At 37.9% G+C, this 19,440-nt stretch overlaps 2 protein-coding genes across 5 annotated transcripts; one reads left to right on the top strand and one right to left on the bottom strand.

Moving 5' to 3' along the window:
• The first annotated feature begins 4,700 nt into the window (after positions 1-4,700).
• On the top strand, positions 4,701-16,212 carry LOC119779914 (E3 ubiquitin-protein ligase RING2-A-like). Of its 4 annotated transcripts, none has more exons than XM_038279760.1 (7): positions 4,701-4,964; positions 9,393-9,493; positions 10,875-11,035; positions 11,302-11,526; positions 12,743-13,063; positions 14,803-15,058; positions 15,169-16,212. In XM_038279760.1, the coding sequence occupies exons 2-7, from the start codon at positions 9,416-9,418 to the stop codon at positions 15,316-15,318; spliced, it is 1,191 nt and encodes a 396-aa protein (XP_038135688.1). In that variant the 5' UTR covers positions 4,701-4,964; positions 9,393-9,415; the 3' UTR covers positions 15,319-16,212. The 4 variants fall into 4 exon arrangements, with proteins under 4 accessions (XP_038135688.1, XP_038135689.1, XP_038135691.1 ...); XM_038279761.1 differs by having other exon boundaries at positions 9,398-9,493; XM_038279763.1 differs by having other exon boundaries at positions 4,703-4,964; positions 14,815-15,058.
• On the bottom strand, positions 16,207-19,417 carry rps18 (ribosomal protein S18). Its single transcript, XM_038279764.1, has 6 exons — positions 19,304-19,417; positions 18,577-18,675; positions 18,397-18,483; positions 17,459-17,560; positions 17,243-17,334; positions 16,207-16,332 (listed from the first exon to the last, which is right to left on the bottom strand). The coding sequence occupies exons 1-6, from the start codon at positions 19,304-19,306 to the stop codon at positions 16,257-16,259; spliced, it is 459 nt and encodes a 152-aa protein (XP_038135692.1). The 5' UTR covers positions 19,307-19,417; the 3' UTR covers positions 16,207-16,256.
• Positions 19,418-19,440: the final 23 nt, after the last annotated feature.

The following is a 19,440-nucleotide window of genomic DNA, read 5'->3' on the forward strand; positions in this document are numbered from 1 at the left end:
AGTTGCAAGCTCATCTTTAATGTGCTCATTTAAAGCCATGAAATAGGCTCCCTTCAGAGCGCTTTGGTTCCATCCGGAAGCTGCCGCTTTAACCCGGAAGTTGATGGAAAATTCAGCCACAGAAGAATTTCCCTGCTTTAAATTGAAAAGAGCTCGAGAGCCAATTGTTTGATCAGTTTCTTGGTTGAAAACCTGAGTAAATTCGGAGATGAAATCATAGTAATAACAATTAAGGCTATCGTCGGTGGCAAATCTTGCCTGAGCCCACTCCAAGGCTCTTCCTGTTAGCTGAGAAAGGATGAAGGTTATCTTCTTGTAATCCGTGGAAAAGCTGCCTGGAGAGTTCTGAAAAATCAGACGACACTGAAATAAAAATCCTTTGCAATCTTTCATGTTACCAGAAAACCTCTCTGGAAGACTTGGGCGGAACTCGGATGACGTCACTGCTGGTGACCTCGGAGGTGGAACTGGACCCGGAAATGGTTGAGGTGCCGGTGTAGCATTAGCGCTGTTCAAGTAGTTAGCATAGCTCTGTAGCATATGGTTATGAGTATCAACCAGGCGGTATAACTCACGGAGCGTTTGGGTTTGTCCTTGAATTTGGGCATCCTGCTCCTCCAATCGACGGGTGAGGTGATCTGCTGGGCCTTGAGTTTGGCCGCAGTGTTCTGTCATGATGGGTTCTCAAAGAGCGACCCAAGTATGCAGAACACCACTGACGGACACAGGAATAAAAGTTCAACAAGTTTATTTAGATACAAGCACACAGAATGAACTGGTTCTGGCTCGGGCCTGGACACTGGTTCACCGGAGTCTGCGTGAGAGACAGTTCAGTTAGCGTTGCAAGCTGGAGCTTGATTTCTAGATGATAACTGATTGTACCTTGAGGGTTCTTGAGGTTAGCTTTGGGAGAGTCACTGTTGGATCTGGAGAGGAGTAGATCAGCAGAGTCCGCTTGCTGCTTCAGCGTCTCACGTCTAATAATGAACAGACCTTGGCTTAGGGTTTTCCAGCTCTTAGTCCTGAGCTGCATGGTTCTTCGGGTTTGGCTCTGAGGGTCGGCTCGGCAGGTTAGCTCTTCCAGAGCTTCACAGAGGAGACACTGGTTCCCTGGAAGACAGAGACAACGGTTAGAATCCAGGCTGGATTCAAAGTCACAAAGTTACACTGAGAGTCTAGGCTTAGGCGCTGACCAACTGGATCAACACTGCGGCGTTGAGGCAAGGTCTGAAGACAGCTTATATAGTGGATCCTCTGATGATCTTGATGGACTGCAGCTGTGCAGGAGGCTCACTCAGAAGGATCCACGGCGGACTCTGCTGGAGAAAGGTGGAACTTCTTCCAGCTCCCAACAAGCAGAAAGATTATTGAAAATGGTCACACAAATGTGGACCTTAGAAAAATGTATAAGAATAACATAATAGGGAAGAGTAAAAATATAAACAATAAAATACTGTAAGGTGTTTCAACAATATAAAACTGGGGAATAAATAACCAATATGCAGCTATGGACATTTTTACAGTAATGGATATTTGAAAATAGCAGCAACATGAGAGATATGCAAAATGACAGCAGCATGTTATTTAAATGACTAAGGTTTCTATCATTACATTTGATTTTATTTGTTCCTGCTCCCGGTGGTTGGAACCTTTATTCAACTCTGGATTCTTGTTAATGTAGTCCTTGTTCACTTTACAATAAAAACTAAATAAATAAACAAACAGTTTTGAAAACTTCGGTTTTCATTCTTTTCCTGCTTTGTGTGTCAACTTTCGTTGCTAAGCAATAGAGCTTACGGCGGTAAAACCCGCCGAAGGGTAGACCTGTTCAAATTCACAGCCAAAACTCTTCCAGTCACCTTATTTTTCAAGGACTTCGAAGGATCCAGTCTTCGAAGGATCCAGACCGCGTCCTTGGAGGATGCAGCCCAGGTTTTTGAACAGAGCCAATGTGCTTTGTAGACTTTACACCAGAGGTCCAGGAGAATGTGAGATCTGAGTGCGTTACTTGAAAGAGACCTTATGCTGGAGAGCGGGAACTCCTATTGAACACAGGTAAGACCCTTTTTGGTTCTGTTTAAGTTTCTTTTGGAGTTTTCAGTTACACTTTGATTTATATCATTCTGTGTTTTCCTGGTCATTGGTTTCTTTTCCATTTTGTGTTACTGTAGTTGTTTTCCAGTTATATTTAATCATTGTTGTATTTTTTGAGTTACTCTTTGTTGCCCCCTTGTGCCAGTCTCCTTTCCCCTAGCTCCCTTCTAGTTGCTTCTATCCACACCTGCTCCCTATCAGCTGATAAGCCCATATTTTGTCTCTCATATATACACCTCCTGTTGCAGTTCCTCATTGCTGTATTCTCTTCATTACTTCACTTCTCATGTATGTTTCTCCCTGGCATCTCAGAGTTTTGGTTAGCTGTTTAATATTCCTGGATTGGTGCTTCTGTTTCCATCTACATCTAAATTAAATCTGCAAGAAAACATATCTGCCTCTTCATCTCTGCATTTGGGTCCTTCTCAACTAACTTCCACCAAACCTGACACCTTTTCCATAAAGATCAGAGATGAACTGAGGTTCACTGGTTGTCTGGAACAATAGCAGAATCCACATTAAAAGAAATAAACAAAAAGACAAATTTCAACAGGAAAGATATTCCTGGTTTAGGTGGATGTCTAACCCTTATGGGTAAAGAGAGATGGCTTATATACACGCTAGCCATCTTGACTGAGAATTGTTCTCAGGTGTGTAGGAACATGGGTCAGCCCAGCCACCATTCTTTCTGTGACAGGAAGCTCACTCACACCTGAAAAAAAGCAAACCCCCCGAGGCCCCAATAATTAGTCTGTGGCTAAACCTAAAACCACTCCAGCTAAATCCAAGCCAGTTCTCACAATTGTTGTCAGACACATATGAAATCGAAGGTCCTCATTTCAAAAGATGAAACCAAATGTACAGAGCTGGTAAACTTCACTGTCTGCATTCTTCATTGTAGGCCCTGGTCAGCCTATTCAGAAAGCATGAACCACAGACGCTATGGGAGGATAAATGGTTTCTTACAATTCTTTATGACAGTCATGATTATATGCTGTTATTGTTTCATTTTTTAACAAGGCACACCACAGGAAAAAAGCCTTTGATCCTTTGGTTTCTGTTTTGATTAAACAGAAAGTTAGGGTCATCGAAGTTAATCCGATGGTCTGACAATTTGGGGATTATGATTACTATTGACATTAAACGAACATTTTAAAATGATGGTTGCTTTAAAAATTTGTTGCATCAATGGCCTTTATTGACATCAATTGGACAAGACAGGCAAAGAATGACATGCAGGAAAAGCATCAAGGCAAAGAGTTTAACCTTTTCTGCACTGAGCGCTAGTAGCCTCAGTATATTGGTGGTTGCTTTGCCACTAAATTATTGTTATTATTACAAATCTGTCAGACCAAAATTTAATTTCATCTTAGATATGACATTTTTTTAATTATTGGTTTCAATTACCTCTAAATTCTGAACTGATGGTTTTGAATTTGTTTTACAAATACACTGAGAGTGAAAAAGTTCTTAGCACTAGGGGCCATTATGGATTAGTATTTATCTGAACCAATAACCCAGTAGCTACTTAGAGATTAACAAACTTTCGTTTTAAATCAATTCTAATTTGATGTTTCTATTTGTTGGCTCCTCTCCTGTGGAACAAATGTCCTGTTTTAGTTTGTGAGGCAGACACCCTGATTACATTTTAGACTGGGATCAAGACTTTCCTGCCCAATCCAATGGGGGAGAATTCAGCTCAGAAAGAAGTTTGAACTTGGCTCTACCTTTCTCATGCCTCATCAAAAATAGTTGGTGATCCTTACATATTTTCTATTTATGCTGCTATTAATTTGGGCTGCTGGAGGATTTTTGTATGATTCTGTTTTATTCTATCTCTAATGCCCCATTTTGCATTTGTTAGTTCCACTAATAACCATCCACTTTTTCTTGTCATTTGTAGCTTCTTCTGGTCTGTTTCCTTGTGGCAGTGACACCATCCCAGAAAGAAATGTCAGCTGTGCTGCTGCTATCAACACACATGGAGCTTGGCCTGTTTTTCAGTGTAGTCCTGTCTCTCTCACTGTAACTAACTGTACGCATGTGCTCTCTTTCATCCTCTGACATGGGAGCTGGCTCGGAGCTTGTCTTTCTACCAAAATAAAATAAAAATTGGACACAGCTGATTTAATCCAAACTTTATGTACACAGTAAATTCCTCTGACAAAGATTTCCAGTTAAATATTAAAGTGTGGGTCTAAAAATATGCATAAAAGTGGTATCTAACATACACAAAAGTTTGATTTTGTTTTAAGGGGCAGCTTTTGATTACCTTTAATAATGCCACTGTCTTGTGCAGCTTTTCATCATAAGTTGTTCATTGGGGGTGGGATGGTGGTGGGGAAGCTGGAGCTGCATTATGAAGTGTTATTTAAAGAGTTTGTCCTGAGTGAACACAGAGCCTATCTTTAACTATATATATATATATATATATATATATATATATATATATATATATATATATATATATATATATATATATATATATATATATATATATATACATCTGGAATTCAAAAAAAGTCTAATTGGAATCTAATGGAGGTGTAATTCTTAACACGGTTGGAGGGTGGCAGCAGAACGCCTCCTGCTCCTTAGTAGGCCGGAAATGAACGAACAGGAAATACAAGGCTATCGCTAATGCTAACTAGCTGATCGTGTTGGAGAAAAAGAAAAATGTTGCGTTTTTTATTTTCCTCTCACGCTCATCCTCAAAACGAGGCTTAGTCTGTTTTTTCTCCTGATTGTGCAAAGACTCAGACAAGTATTTGGCCTCTCTTTGTGTTTTTAGCGTTATTTAGTGAGAAGTTAGTGTGGAAGTGTTGTGTGTTTGTGTTAGCCCCGTCAGCTGTCCATCATTTAAACGTCAGGTGAGTTTCTGCTTTGATTGACTCACTTTGTCCATTTCTAGTTAGAAATCTACACGAAGTAAAGCGAGATGAATCGTCCCCCCCTCCACCTAAACCGGAACATGAGAAGAATTGAAGTTGATATTCTTGTTTACTGACCTAAATAAATGTCACGTCTTAGCTTTAGTTATGGCATTATAACATTTATTATTAAATCACCGTTAATGTATCTTCAACTCTATATAATGCAATTTAAAATCTCTTCTTAGACGGCGTGTTTTTACATTCTTTCCATAAATCTATCTATTTTTAAGCTATTGATAGTTTAACTGCATCGTCTAAGTTATAGGCAAAACCTTTATAAACAGCTAAATAGATATACAAAGTTTCTTTATCGATGATGAAATTATAGTTCATAAATGAATAATGCTGTTGCTTTTGTAAAATCAAAGACAACCTGACAAAAAATAGTATATATATATATATATATATATATATATATATATATATATATATATATATAATGTGTGTGTGTGTAAGTTCCAGTTCACAAAGCAACGTCATTTAGATATGTGACTTTGAAAATGAATCCAGTGACTAACTGTTATCTGCAAAGGTAATAGAAGACAATGAATATTGCCCTGATTGCCAAATACTCCCTTTGTATTATGTTTAATCAAGCTGCAACACGCCCTGCTGGCACCTTCTCAGTGATGATTTGGTCGTTTCTCCGGAAAGTATGGCAATAAAGCTTATAAAAGCCAATGGAATTACTGATTTACAGCGAAAGGGTTGCTTTACAAGAAACAGCTGGTCTTTTGTCAAACAGTGTTGCTTCACAAGAAACAAGCAGCCTTCAAAGTTTTGCATCAACCAGTTTTTATAGCTCATAATACTGCAGCTTCTAAATAGAAACCAATTTAAACATTTATCAAATCGTGGGTTCCGGAGTGGCCCCACAGTTGGCTAAGTTTCAGGAGCACCTTCTAAAGATATTTAAACTCAGGGATAAGGTCAACAGAGTTAAACCTAGAGTTCACTGGCAACAGGACAGTGATAACGTCTGGTTGATTCATCACGCACAGTTAGGCACGGACCTTGGGTGTTGATCCGGTTTCAAGGACAGAAAACGGAATCGGTTTCTTTGCCTTACATCAAAGTTAGTAGACACCATGGGCGGTTCTAGTCAGGGGTCAGCAGGGGACAATGCTCACATAGAACTGGCTCCTACTGTGGCCCCTGTACTGAAAAACATAGCAAAATGTTAATATTTAAGTCTATTTTTCTTTAGACAACTGTATTTTCCCCTTAATTTGAGCAGCCAAGTTAGGCAATTTGCAAATGGAACAAGATGATTTATGTTTAAGATAAAAAAAAAATAAAAAAAAAGCCATTATTCTCCTTCCTTTGGCAGATCACCTCATTTACCTGCTCATATGAAAGGCAATTACACTTAGTTTAAGATACTTTTACTTTTATAGATCAGTTGTTGCAGTTAGATACTATTTTGATTTCTCACGATGACATGGCGCTGACGGAAGAGACCCCAACTGTTTTGGCCTTTGCTCCATATTTGGCTTTTACAGTTAACTTTAACAACTATTTAGGAAAATGCAATCGGCTTTAAGCTTCAGTCGCAATAAGATATGATCAGTTTTACTCTGGAGATTAGGAGTTTGTAACCTTGGCTGTGTAGCTCACTTAATGAACTAAATAATGCACTCTTGCATTGTGTTGTTTTTTTGTTTTTGTTCTTTTTTTAATTGCTTGTTATTATATGTTCTTTGCCCCCACTAACCCCACCCTGGCCTCACGTGTCACAATTTTGTCACAGAACACTGCAATAGGTAATTACTATGTTCTATATTCTCACCAAGGAATGACAGGTTGGGCATTGGAGTATTTTTCCAGCACCTCCGTGCACCGAGAGACAAGTCAAATGGGATAAATAAAGGGCCGATATATAAAGATGTTTAGATTAGTTTCATGACCACAAGACTCCCTCCATCTTTATCTTTTTAAGAATCTATTGAGGTTGTTTCCATAAACTTTAGAATATTCCTGAAAAAAATTATTTGAAACTTTGAAATGTCCCCTTTTAAGTACAAGCTAAACATCTTAAAGGATCTTTTTGAGTAATACGATTTTCTTGTAATCTGCAAATGAGTTCTTCAGGCACTCTAGTATGGAGGGCCCAGAGGGTCACTGAAAAAGTAAAGCAGCCATTTCAAATTTAACATTTGAATCATGCAATTTGAAAAGCATTTTCCAATAATACATTTAAATCTAATTATTAAGAGGAACTGTGAATAGTATGTATTAACATATTATTATATAATGGAATTTGAAATTTATTTTCAAATCCTATTTTTAAGTGGATATTTAAACAACTAAATTCATAACCCTGATATAGTGTTTCTTTAAATCAATTTTACTGTATGATCTGGTTGAATTGTAAAGTGCATTGAGATGACATGTCTTGTGAATTGGCGCTATATAAATAAACTGAATTGAATCATAAATAACTTTTGTAATCAGAAATTTAAAAAGGTTCATTCTCATTCCGGTTTCCGTTTCTTTTTTTTTTCTTGCATTTTCAAATCCTTATTGAAATTACATTTTATCCAGTTAATTTACCTTTTCCATGATCCTTCTGGTTCCAGAGCACACTGGAAAGCAGTTAAACTCTTTAATTGGTTAAACTCACATACTTGGTTAACAAAATGACCATTGAGGGAGCTGGTCACATCTGAGGAGCGACTAATGGGTTAACTGGTTTTCAGTGTGGCCAGGGACCAAATAAATGGGACGGCAAAAGCATCAGCCCCGCAAATTGATCAGTTAGACTGATTTCAAAATAATCAGTATCGGCCTCAAAAGAAAAATCTTGTATCGATCAGTCTATGAAGATAATACCTTCAATAACACTTTTTTACGGCACTAGTGGCTCGTTTTTTCGACAATAGGCTGACAGGAAAGGGGTATGAGAGAGGGGGAGGGACATGCGGCAAAGGACCACAGGTCGGATTCGAATCCGGGTCGACCACATTGAGGACTAAAGCCTCTGTAAATGGGTCGGGCGCGCTAACCACTGCACCACCTGAACACCCTCAATAACAATTTTATTAAAATAATATCACATTTTATCCCAGATAAATATTTTCTGGTAGGGAAGTTATGTACTGGACAGTTAGTAAACATCATATAATAAAATGAAAATGTGCACACCCTTTAGTTCCTACCTTTTTATGTCTTTTTTTTTTTTTTTTGTATGTGAATTACCATCCATCGCAGATCGTTGTTTAGCCTCCAGTGTTTGTCAACGTACAATGTGCTGACCTGCTCAGGTACAAAAAACCTTGTAAGATGTAAGCAAAGCGACTTAGAAAACCATAAACAAAGTCTGTCTCCTTGAGATAAATGTATTCTAAAAGGAAGTCCAGGGGTAGTAGAGGCTTTTCACAATAAATGTAATGTACACTCAACAACATCCCTTTAAAATCTCCATCTTTAACTCCAGAGACAGGTTGTTCCTATATTTTACCTAGTGGACTGGCAGTAATTTCTCTTTTATAAAGCATAATCTATGAGTTAATTTGAATTATTGACACATGCTTGGTTAACATTACTAGATATTGCTGACTGATCCGTGCTCTACTTAAGTTCAGTGACCCTCAAGCTGTGTTATCTTGTTTGTCACAGTGCATGCTTGTTTTACTGTGAAATTAGATGTCAAAAGCTATTATTGCCTAAAGCAGTGGCTCCCAACCCTGCTCCTGCTCTTCGGGGCCCATTGTCATCTGAAACACATCTAACACGTACAGGACGGCGGATCCTGAGGAGCAAGGCTGCAAAACCACTGACCTTAAGTTCTGTTTCCACCCTGTAGTTTCTTTGTACAAATTCTTAGTATTTCTTAAAAGTATCTGGAATACTTTAACAGCTTCGACAACCTGGTTCTTGAGAAATTCTGATATATTCATTAGTAGGTTGAAAACATTAAAATACTAACAAATCGAGAAGCTTTTATGCCCATTATTTATTAATAGTTAATTATGACTAATACCGTTTCATTTTTTTTAAATTGCAAAAAGAGTTTTTAGCTTGGAACATTCAGAAAATAATGGCTTGCATTGGTTAGGATAATTTATATTGAATTACAATCATGAGAAAAGTCTGCTTTAAACATGATTATACTTTGGGAAAAATGTTGCACTCTGTCTTTTTAATTATTAACAAATCGTAAAACAAGATGACATGTTCAAAAATATGCTTATTGCAAAAAAACAACTTTTAGCCTGAAGCTCATAAAACCTCATGTCAAATATTCCCACATGTAAAGGAGGTAACTTCAGTAGTATTTAGAGAACATTTAGGTGGTGACTGATTCGTTTGGGGTAAAATTGTTAATGAGAATATAAAAAATTCTTCTCTCTCTTTTATTTTTAGTTCAGTCATTTTTGGAAGCAGCCATGGCAGCTCCTGTAAATGTCCAGGCTCCAAGTAAGACCTGGGAGCTGAGTCTTTATGAGCTTCACAGGAGCCCTCAGGTAAGCTGCAACAAACAATAAGACCTTAATCAAACTCTCTGTATGCTTGACAGGACAAGAATGTTTCATCATGTGTGAAAAGTGAATTGCGTGCAGATGTTTGTCGAGTTTCTAATAGATATGCATACGTTGGATCTGACCTAACAGGGTTGAGGGGTTCAAACTCCATATTTTAAAGGAGTATACCAAAAAGAGAATAACACCTCAGCTATGTTTTGGTAAACAAAGGTAGTCTTTGTTAAAGAAGGCTGCAGACATCACTAACATTTCGGTATGTCACCATGACTTGCTGACCTAGAACAATCTTTGTTTAAAGTCGTGAAAAATGTGATAGAGGGGAAAAGTCAGCGCCTGACATTTGTCACCTTGAGTTATAAACCACCACCTTGTGACACTAATAACATGTTTGTAATTCACCTTCATAAATGAAAAGGGCAGGTATGTTCCCATCTGTCATCGATATTTACTGACCGTGATATCTGCTATGGAGGACATATAGAGTTACTAAATAAGAAAACGAGCCATTTCACATTTTAATCATGCAATCTGATATCTAATTTGAAAAGCATTTTCAAATTGCACATTTTAAATTGAATTACTAAAGAGGAACTATAAATTGTATTTATTAATCCATTATTAAATACTGGAATTGATATTTCTAAATGGAGATAAAAAAAAAGTCATAAATCTGATTATAAATGCCTTTCTTAATCACAAATGTAAAAAGGTTTTTCCTTATTCCATTTCTAATCGTTAGACAATATTATTGGTTTTCAGTGGAATGGAGAAATTGGACCAGTTTTAATATAAATTGTCATTAGAAGGCCCAGCAGAGAATGTATTTCTTGGTTCCCTTCTATTCTCTCCTTGTCCATCGTTACCTATACTCTGCTGCCACCACCAGGAACAAGGGCAGCCTGCAGCCATCATTTCCTGAACTGTGAGGGAAATTGGCTGTAATATCTCTTTTTGTCAGGAATTTTAAGCATCCAGGAAAACAAGGCAAGCAGGAAACATTGGAGTTTATTTCTCCCACCTCAGACACAAACTAATTCAGACTCTTCCCCTCTGTCACGAGGCTGCGGCACATTGAAGCCAAAACCTCTCATGACAAAAACAGCTTCCGTCTGTCGGTCTGATTTAAACACTCCCGTCTCCCTGTTTATTTGAATTAATATTGTTTTTGTTTATGATTATTGATATTTGCCACATTGTTAATTATCTATAATCCCCCCCCCAATTTATTGTTCAAATACAATTTATGTTTTTTCTACTTTTATTTATGTCAACTGTTCCTTTTTTGTGTAAAGTGTTTAAAATACTGATCATTCTGATATATATATACAAACCAGAATTAAGCTGTATTTTTGGGCGTACATAGGAGGCCATCGTGGATGGGACTGAAGTGGCGGTGTCTCCTCGCTCGCTGCACAGCGAGCTGATGTGTCCCATCTGCCTGGACATGCTGAAGAACACAATGACCACCAAAGAGTGTCTGCACCGCTTTTGTTCAGACTGCATTGTCACTGCTCTGAGATCTGGGTAAGCACAAATGCCATTTGATGCTGAGTCATTCAGGGCGGAGGATTTTAGCAATATCTCTGTTTCCAAGAACTCTTAATTTTTATTTAGCCACTAATTCACTGTTTGCTTTGTTGTGGAGGTCCAAGCTGTAAAATTTAATTGCAATGTTGATTATTATCAGGACAATTTTGGTGTAAAAAAAAATTTCATACATGTATTTAGGTGTAAAATAAGTATTTGACCACACTTTGAGAATATTATTGCCTGTCTTTATGGCACTGTAGGAACAAGGAGTGCCCAACCTGTAGGAAGAAACTGGTCTCCAGACGTTCACTGCGCAGAGATTCCAACTTTGACGCACTCATCTCAAAAATCTATCCGAGTCGCGATGAGTATGAGGCCCATCAGCGGACCGTCCTCGAGAGGCTCAACAGGCTGCACAACAAGGAAGCGCTGAGCTCCAGCATCGAGGAGGGGCTCCGCCAACAGGCCCGCTACAGGTCCGAGAGGTGTGGGAGGGAAGGGAGGTTATCAGGGTGACTGGGATCTAAATGAGTTTCTTTTTTCTTCCCAATAAGCTTTGTTCTGCATCACTGTACATTTTTGTTCTTGAATCATGTCCATAACTTGGTTGTTTTTATCATTTTAGCATTTATAGTAACATTTATTATTGACAAACACGTGTCCTGAAACTTAATTCACTGCCTTTTTAAAATTTTATTAACTTAGTGAAACATTTTCTATAATCATTAAATAGATCTTTGAGTTTTTAGTGACTGCTTACTTTGTAGCTGGTAGTAACAAAAACCTTTATTTTAAGGATGAAGATGTCAAATGAAACTTTGTAATAGCAGGCCCAGATATAATTCAGCTATTATCTCAGTTTTTCTTAAGATTTTACTGTTAACTGAAGCCTAGTTATAAAGTTTATATCACAAATTCTCAGTTTAGATTCTCTCATAGCAGCTTCGCCTCATCCTGGAGAGAAATATCAGCTGTGCTTCTGCCATCAACACCTTTGTTTATAGGTGTTGGAGATCGGCCTGTTTTTCAGTGTAGTCCTGTTTCTCTGACTGTGACTGGCTGCCTTTTACAGTTCCTTTTTGTATCTCAGCTTCTGTCTCCTTAAACCCCAGTCGGCCTCGGCAGACGGCCGCTCACACTGAGCCTGGTTCTGCTGGAGGTTTCTTCCTGTTAAAGGGGAGTTATTCCTCTCTACTGTCGCTACAAACATGATTAGTGTGAGGAATTGCCTTTAAGTCAATGAGTCGATGCAATCAACTGGTTTTCCTTAGATAGAAAACTTTGAATCAATTTGACTGGATGATCTGGTGAACTGTAAAGTGCCTTGAGATGACATGTGTTGTGAATTGGCGCTATAGAAATAAACTGAATTGAATTGAATAGATTTCTGTGATTTAGAGTTATATTAATCATTCACAATCAGCATAAATGATCATCTGCAGGTGCTTTATTTCTGCATCCTGTTATTTATTTTCAAGAATTAACTCATACTAATAGACTTCTGAGCAGATTTCTGCTGCCCCCTTGTGTTATTTCTGTGTTACTTGAAAGTGTAATTCTTCATCCAAAATGTTTATATTCAGAACCGTTGCCTGGAAAACATTATTAGATCATCACATCTTCATCAATTTAAAACGGTGTTAAACATTTTAAAAGTTTTTTCTCAGTTTGTTTTTTGTGTCTGTATTTACCTCCTCGCAGGAATCACAGAGTAAAGAAACCCACTCAGGAGAGTGACAACACCACCTTCAGTGGCGGGGAGGATAACGGCGACTCTCGCTCACACCTCTCTCATGACTCTGCCCCCTCAAACACGCCCCATCCCATGGGCCAGACTCCCCCAGAGGCGGGGCCGAGTCGCAAGCGGCAGCGGGCTTCTGATGACGGCTCGGGCCCCGAGGCGGACAGTGGGAGCCCGACCCCACCTCTGAGACGCCACAAGGAGGGGCCCGTCTCAGAGATCGAATTGGTGTTCAGACCACACCCTCAGCTGGTCAATGCCACCGACTACAACCAGACCAGGTCAGAACAAATTATTTTACAAACCTCTTACAGGTGGTTTGAACATTTGATTTGAAGATTATAGTTTCCTCTTTGGAAAGTTATTTGAAGAAACAAAAAGTGACTGAAGCTGTTAAATTGTTTTCTCTTCATGAAAATAAAAACTATTGGGTCACTAAATTGATATTTTTTTTCCTGAAACACGTGTGTACTTTTGTTCGTGTACTTTAAGGCAAGGCACCGAACCTGTAAGATAGACAAATGGACCAATATGTACATTGCTGCAGCAATGCGTGCACATTTTTAATCTTCATAAGCGTAAGAATAGCAAGGCAAGTCAGTTTGCATAGAAGAAGCACTGCTACCTTTTTAATTAGCTATGTTTTAGTTAGAGTGCATTTAACCTCTATCTAAAACTAGGGATGCATGATGTTGGGATTTTGTCCGATATCCGATATGCCAATATTTTAAAACTCATGTAGCCGATAACCGATATCGATACTGATGTTAAAGCTGGACAAAAATAAGTAGTCATTGAAAATAGCAGTTTTGTTATCCATTTCTGTCACTTTGAAAAATAATATACTCAAATATATTTTCATATGCTGATATCAAATTAATTTTAAAAAACGCTGTATCGATCTATTTTACTTTCAAAATCCCGTGAAATTTCTTCGTTCTGTTACAAACTCTCGTGATATTTTGCAAATTCTTGTGAGATTTTGTTAGTAAAATAGATCAATACCGTGTCAATATATCAACATATAAAAATATGGCAAAATTTCGTGAATTTCGGGGGATTTCGTAGCATAACGATGACATATAGCAATATTTCATTAGTAAAAGAGATTGATATGGTGTTTTTAAATGGCAATATATCAGCATATGAAGATATTGTGATATTTTAATGTATCAATATTTTTTCCCTCGTCTTTAGAAGTTTTTAAGTCTGTAAAAAAGACGTTTTTGAGGAAGAAGTAGTTTTTTTTTTTTTTTTTTAGACTTTAGAAACTCAGAAGCTGATCAAATATCGGGTTAAATATCGGTGGGGTGGCCGATGTCCGATATTCAGTTTGAAGGCCGATACAGGCCGATACCGATAGGGGGCCGATTATATCGTGCATCCCTATCTAAAACTTTATATTACTTCTGTATTCAAAAGCAAAATCCATCCCAAGTGGCAAACAGGTCTTTGTGGAACAAAAACCTGCTCTAACATTATAACCTCTCTCAGACCAGAGCTCTGTGATGACCAGGTTTTCCCCAAAAAACAATGCCATTGGTCGGCTACATTGATGTTTAGGCGTAGAGCTGCTGTTTATCCTTATTCGGGGATTATAAAGGAATGAGTAACTCTAATTTAATGCTTTTAAATGCTCTTAGAAATAATTTTAATGCCATCAACAAGTACCCATGACTATCATATATATGGCAAAATCTTTTGTCATCTTTACTGTTGACAGGCTGCATCCATGTCCCGAAATTCCTCGTTTTCAGCCACTTTTGTTGAAATTTGCATTTTCCCATTCTCTAGCTTTTTCTCCGCCTCGTGCTTCTTTTCCGGACATACGGCTTTACAATCAACAGGAAGCAGTTCCGTGCAAATATATTGCAATACAATATATCTGAAGAAAAATTTTATAAACGTTTTTTTTTTTAATAAAGCATTTTAGTAATCAAATTTAATTAATTTTAATGCCAATTAAGGGGGGAAAAAAATTATTTAATGACTTTTAATGACCCATTGTTAATGCTGTCAGTTGTTTTTACAGATATGTGAAGACAACAGCCAATGCCACAGTGGACCATCTGTCAAAGTACCTGGCTCTGCGCATCGCACTTGAAGAAAGACAGACTGATGGGCAAATTGAGAACAGAGGAAAAGAGGAGAGAGGAGATAAAACAGAAGAAGGTGGAAGCGGGGGAGCGTCAAGAAGTGGAGAAGGGTCGAGTCTGAGTAACATCAGTGAAAAACAATACACCATCTACATAACCACAAAGGGAGGACAATTTTCTGTGAGTCAAACCCTTTTAAGGTTTAATCTTAATCATTTAAGGATAGGTTGTTGATGTGTAAAGAAATCTTTCCGGGAGGGTCACCCGTTTTTAACCTTTATTCCCTCCAGACTCTCAACGGTTCTCTGACTCTGGAGTTGGTTAATGAAAAGTACTGGAAGGTCCGGAAGCCGCTGGAGCTTTATTACGCTCCTACCAAGGAGCAGCAGCAGCCACAAGCAACACAGCAGCAGAAATCTCCTCCACCACAGGACGGATGAGTTCAGAGCCACATTCCTGATCAAATGCTCAAAGAACATCACTTTCTTTATAATATAGCATCTATTTTGAATGATTTGCCTAGTTCAGTTTGTAATCAGCTCAAACCGCTGACATTTGTGACAAAAACTGAAGCAGAGAGGACTTTTTAAAACTCATTTTAATAAGTCAGATATTTCTCCTTCATGACAATGTTGTCATTCCCCAGTTTTGTTAATCATCCCCATGTATATTCTTCCAATTATTAGATGTACCATTCCCTATTTAGGTTTTCATTTATAGTCTTTAATTCATTTTGTTTGTTTTTTTTACCACCTGGGAAAGCAAAGATTAAAGCTTTAACTCTGATGTGGGTGTATTTGTAAAAACCTTATATTGCTTGGCAGTCTATCCTGATACAGACAGATGCCCGTTTGTTCTCAATGACTGACTCATAGCTGTGACTTTCAATGCTATGGGGGAAGATTATGTATATTAACTGGATGGGGGTTATTTTTTTACTTTTCTGGTATTGTACATTTCTTTAATTTTGGAATCCCACTTTTGATTTGCTTTCAGCATTTTCTGTGACAACTGGAAAAGGCAGGATAATTTCTTACATGTCATTTGAATCCTTTTCCCATGCATCTGTACATTAACAGCTTTAGTTATGTTTCTCCCCTCACCTGAAAGACAAAAAGCCATATAGGCCTTTCAAGGCTCCTAACTTGAGTTGAACTTTTTCAACCATGCTTCTTGTTTTTTGCACTTTATTTGTTGCAACCGCAGTTTACTTTTAGGATATAAGAATGGATGAATTATTCTTGTCGTTACAGATTCTGAACAATTAAATATTTAAACTGAGTTCAGGATATTTGAATTGAGAAAAAAAATAAAGCAAAACCAGGAGCTTTTTTTGTCAAGTGTGGCGCTTTATTGAAACAATGGGAAGCAGGGGAATTTACTTCTTCTTGGACACACCAACAGTGCGACCACGGCGGCCGGTTGTCTTTGTGTGCTGACCGCGCACACGGAGACTGTAGGGGGAAAAAAGCAGCAAAAGTTAAATCACACTCATTTTGAAGGAAGATTGTTTTTACTAGTAAATATTCTTTAGAAATTGTAGAATTTCACAATTGGTACTTCAATTTACGAGAAGCTCTAGCAAAAATTTTCTAAAATGGCCACTTTTCAGACTACGAGTCACTAGTTTCCCACACTTTAAACCATTTAGATTTTTTTATAACTGCCAGTGGTTGGAAATCAATCATGGGGCAAATTTTCATTGAGCAAAAGCTAGCAGCAGGCACTTTTGCATTTGAAACATTAAAGCAGTTGAACTAAGAGAGATTGTGTGCAACTCCTGCAGAGATTAAATAAAACCGATGAAGCCCCATCCTTCATCAGAAGCACTAGTCGTAAGCTAGCATTCTTCCTACCTACTCTGTAGGTGATATGCAGCATGTTTCCATTGTAGATGGCAGTTTTGTATCTATCAATATATCTATATATATTTTTGCGGTAAAGAAAAACCAAAACCTTGTAAGGTGCCCTCTACAGTCTGGAAAATACAGTATGGCATATGCAAGTACCCCCATCTCATACTGAAGTCATCTTTTCCTCTGCAGCACAGGGATACATTTGCATTTACTTCATTTTTAAAGCAAAAAGGGAACTCAAGTTTCTCCAGGATAGGCTCTCATCACCATTCATCTGTTCACCTTTAAATACCCCCAGTTTGTAGTTTTAAACTTCATAAGATCTGTCTTCAATAGGAAGGCCCAACACTTTCTGCTGCAACATTGCTCTTACTGTTCTCACAGCATTATGAAACAAATTCCCTAAAGTACCCAGACTGGTGTGAGGACAAAATAGCTTCTAGTAAACAAGGTTCTGCATTGACAGAGCTAACATTTGTCCTTCAAAACTTAAACACTCAAATCTTACCCCCAGAAGTGTCTGAGACCACGATGAGCCCTGATCTTCTTCAGTCTCTCCAAATCTTCTCTCAGCTTGTTGTCCAGACCGTTGGCGAGGACCTACAGAGCAACACATTGGTGATGAGTAACTAAACTCATTAAAAAATGCATCTAAAAACTCCACAATATTCAATGTTGTTTTTCATTTGGATTGAGCCCCAACTTCGTACTGTTGATCACTTACTTGGCTGTATTTGCCATCTTTAACATCCTTCTGCCTGTTAAGGAACCAGTCTGGGATTTTGTACTGCCGAGGATTCTGCATGATAGTTACTACTCGCTCAACCTGGAGAAGAAAATATGGACGTATTTCAGTGTGATCAAGTACTTGGGACAGAAAGTCTTTACGTGAATATGATCTATTTTTATTTTTTTTAAACATCAGAAGCTTTTAAACTCTTGTGTATATATCTAAAATCTTTAATTGACACGCTTAGGGTCTTAAATGTTCTTTAAACCAACTCCTTATAAGGACACAGCCAACAACTATCAGAAATAAGTAATCAAGCAGCATGTTTACTTTGCTCTTAAACTTTACAAATGTTTCTGATTTTAGTCTAGTTTATTTTTCTTCCATTTTACTATCCAATTAATATGAAGCACTTTGAATTTTGCTACACGAATAAAATTGCCTTTGTACAGATTATGCTGGTTAAGTAGTTTGATGAATTGAAGCAAAACTTTGTCAATAATGTCTATATTAGTACACCATTTCCTTGGTTGTGGGTCTGATATACAGGTTAATAAATTGCCCATTAAAATAAAGTGACAATAGACAGGAGAACCAAAAGGGATGATCAAAAATTAAATAATCTGGCAAGAAAAATCTCTTGATTATAAAAAGTTAAGCACGATAAAACTTGCTTCAAAAAGGAAAAACAAAAACCCACAGCAGCCCATATTTTGCAAAAGATGTTTTAAATCGGGAGTGGACCAGTGACAAGAAACAAAATCTACTCTTTTACAGTCGATTTGCAAAGGAATTGTGCATTGGTTAGAGTATATAACAATCCTTCTTGTGAAATAGAATGTTATTAATATATCCAACCATTCAAAACACATCAGCGTTGACTATTATTGCAATATGTCGACCAGACCAGGAGCAAATAATTGTTTTCATACCTCTTCCTCAGTGAGCTCGCCAGCCCTCTTGCTGAGGTCAATGTCAGCTTTCCTTAGGACAACGTGAGCGTAGCGTCTGCCTACACCCTAAATGAGACAGAGTAATACATTGTTCCCTTAAATATGCAACAGCACACACTTCATTATGTTTTCAAAGGGCTAAATCTTCGTCAGATATACCTTGATGGCAGTGATGGCAAAGGCGATCTTCCTCCTGCCATCGATATTCGTGTTTAGAACACGAAGAATGTGCTGGAACTTCTCAGGGATGACCAGAGACTGAAACCATAAACAGCAAATCTTAAAGACAATCAAAGATCACATGCAAACAACAGAACCACATAAGAACAAGGCGCTATTAACTTTTCGGTATAAACAGGGAAATTCTGCTGATCAAAAGCCTTTCTGGATATGTAGGTTAACTAAGGTCCAATCACACAAGCAAATACATTTCTACAATTTAAACTGTACATTAAATACCGCTGTTATTTGTTTTGCCGTAGATAACGCTAACTTCGTAGCTAGCTAACCGGTGGAATACTTCCAACAGTTGTTCTGGGGCATTGAATTTAGGATTGGACCTCATACTAACAAAATAAGATGTACAAGCATTTATTTTATTGGCGCATCGGTTAAGTATTTTCAGTACAGTACACAGACGAAGACTAGACACATTTGTGCGTTGGCGCTATTTAGCTTTAGGGACTCTCCGCTGCTAACCAGCGTTGATAATTTAGGGTGATCTATTTCAAATACAGCCTCGAATATTTAAACGATACTACGTTACAGCGAAACCGCAAGATATGTATAATAAAGGAGGATATGTGTATAAGCCAAAGAAAGCGAATAAAGTCACGATGATTACGGATTTTAAAATCGTATTGGGCTGTAGGGAAAACTAACTCACCATCTTGGAAGCAGGTTCCGTGCAAAGAGGAAGACAAAAACCTCTCGCGAGACTTTGGGCCTTTTTTGAAAGGAAGTTGGTCCCTCACATTTAGTGAACCCGATAGGGGTTGCGATTTCTACACAATGTAGGGATAA

This window comes from Cyprinodon tularosa, unplaced genomic scaffold (genome assembly GCF_016077235.1).
Source record: "Cyprinodon tularosa strain WSP-4 unplaced genomic scaffold, ASM1607723v1 ctg153, whole genome shotgun sequence".
NCBI classification, from domain to species: Eukaryota; Metazoa; Chordata; class Actinopteri; order Cyprinodontiformes; family Cyprinodontidae; genus Cyprinodon; species Cyprinodon tularosa.

Bases quoted from the DNA above. Each gene is read 5' to 3' on its own strand.
- rps18 (XM_038279764.1), bottom strand. The intron at 17,561-18,396 runs GTATGAAAACAA...TTTCTTCTCCAG, and splicing joins GCGAGCTCACTGAGGAAGAG to GTTGAGCGAGTAGTAACTAT. The intron at 16,333-17,242 runs GTAAGATTTGAG...TTCCCCCTACAG, and splicing joins GGTCTCAGACACTTCTGGGG to TCTCCGTGTGCGCGGTCAGC.
- LOC119779914 (XM_038279760.1), top strand. From the start codon at position 9,416: ATGGCAGCTCCTGTAAATGTCCAGGCTCCAAGTAAGACCTGGGAGCTG. The intron at 9,494-10,874 runs GTAAGCTGCAAC...GGGCGTACATAG, and splicing joins AGCTTCACAGGAGCCCTCAG to GAGGCCATCGTGGATGGGAC. The intron at 15,059-15,168 runs GTGAGTCAAACC...TATTCCCTCCAG, and splicing joins CAAAGGGAGGACAATTTTCT to ACTCTCAACGGTTCTCTGAC.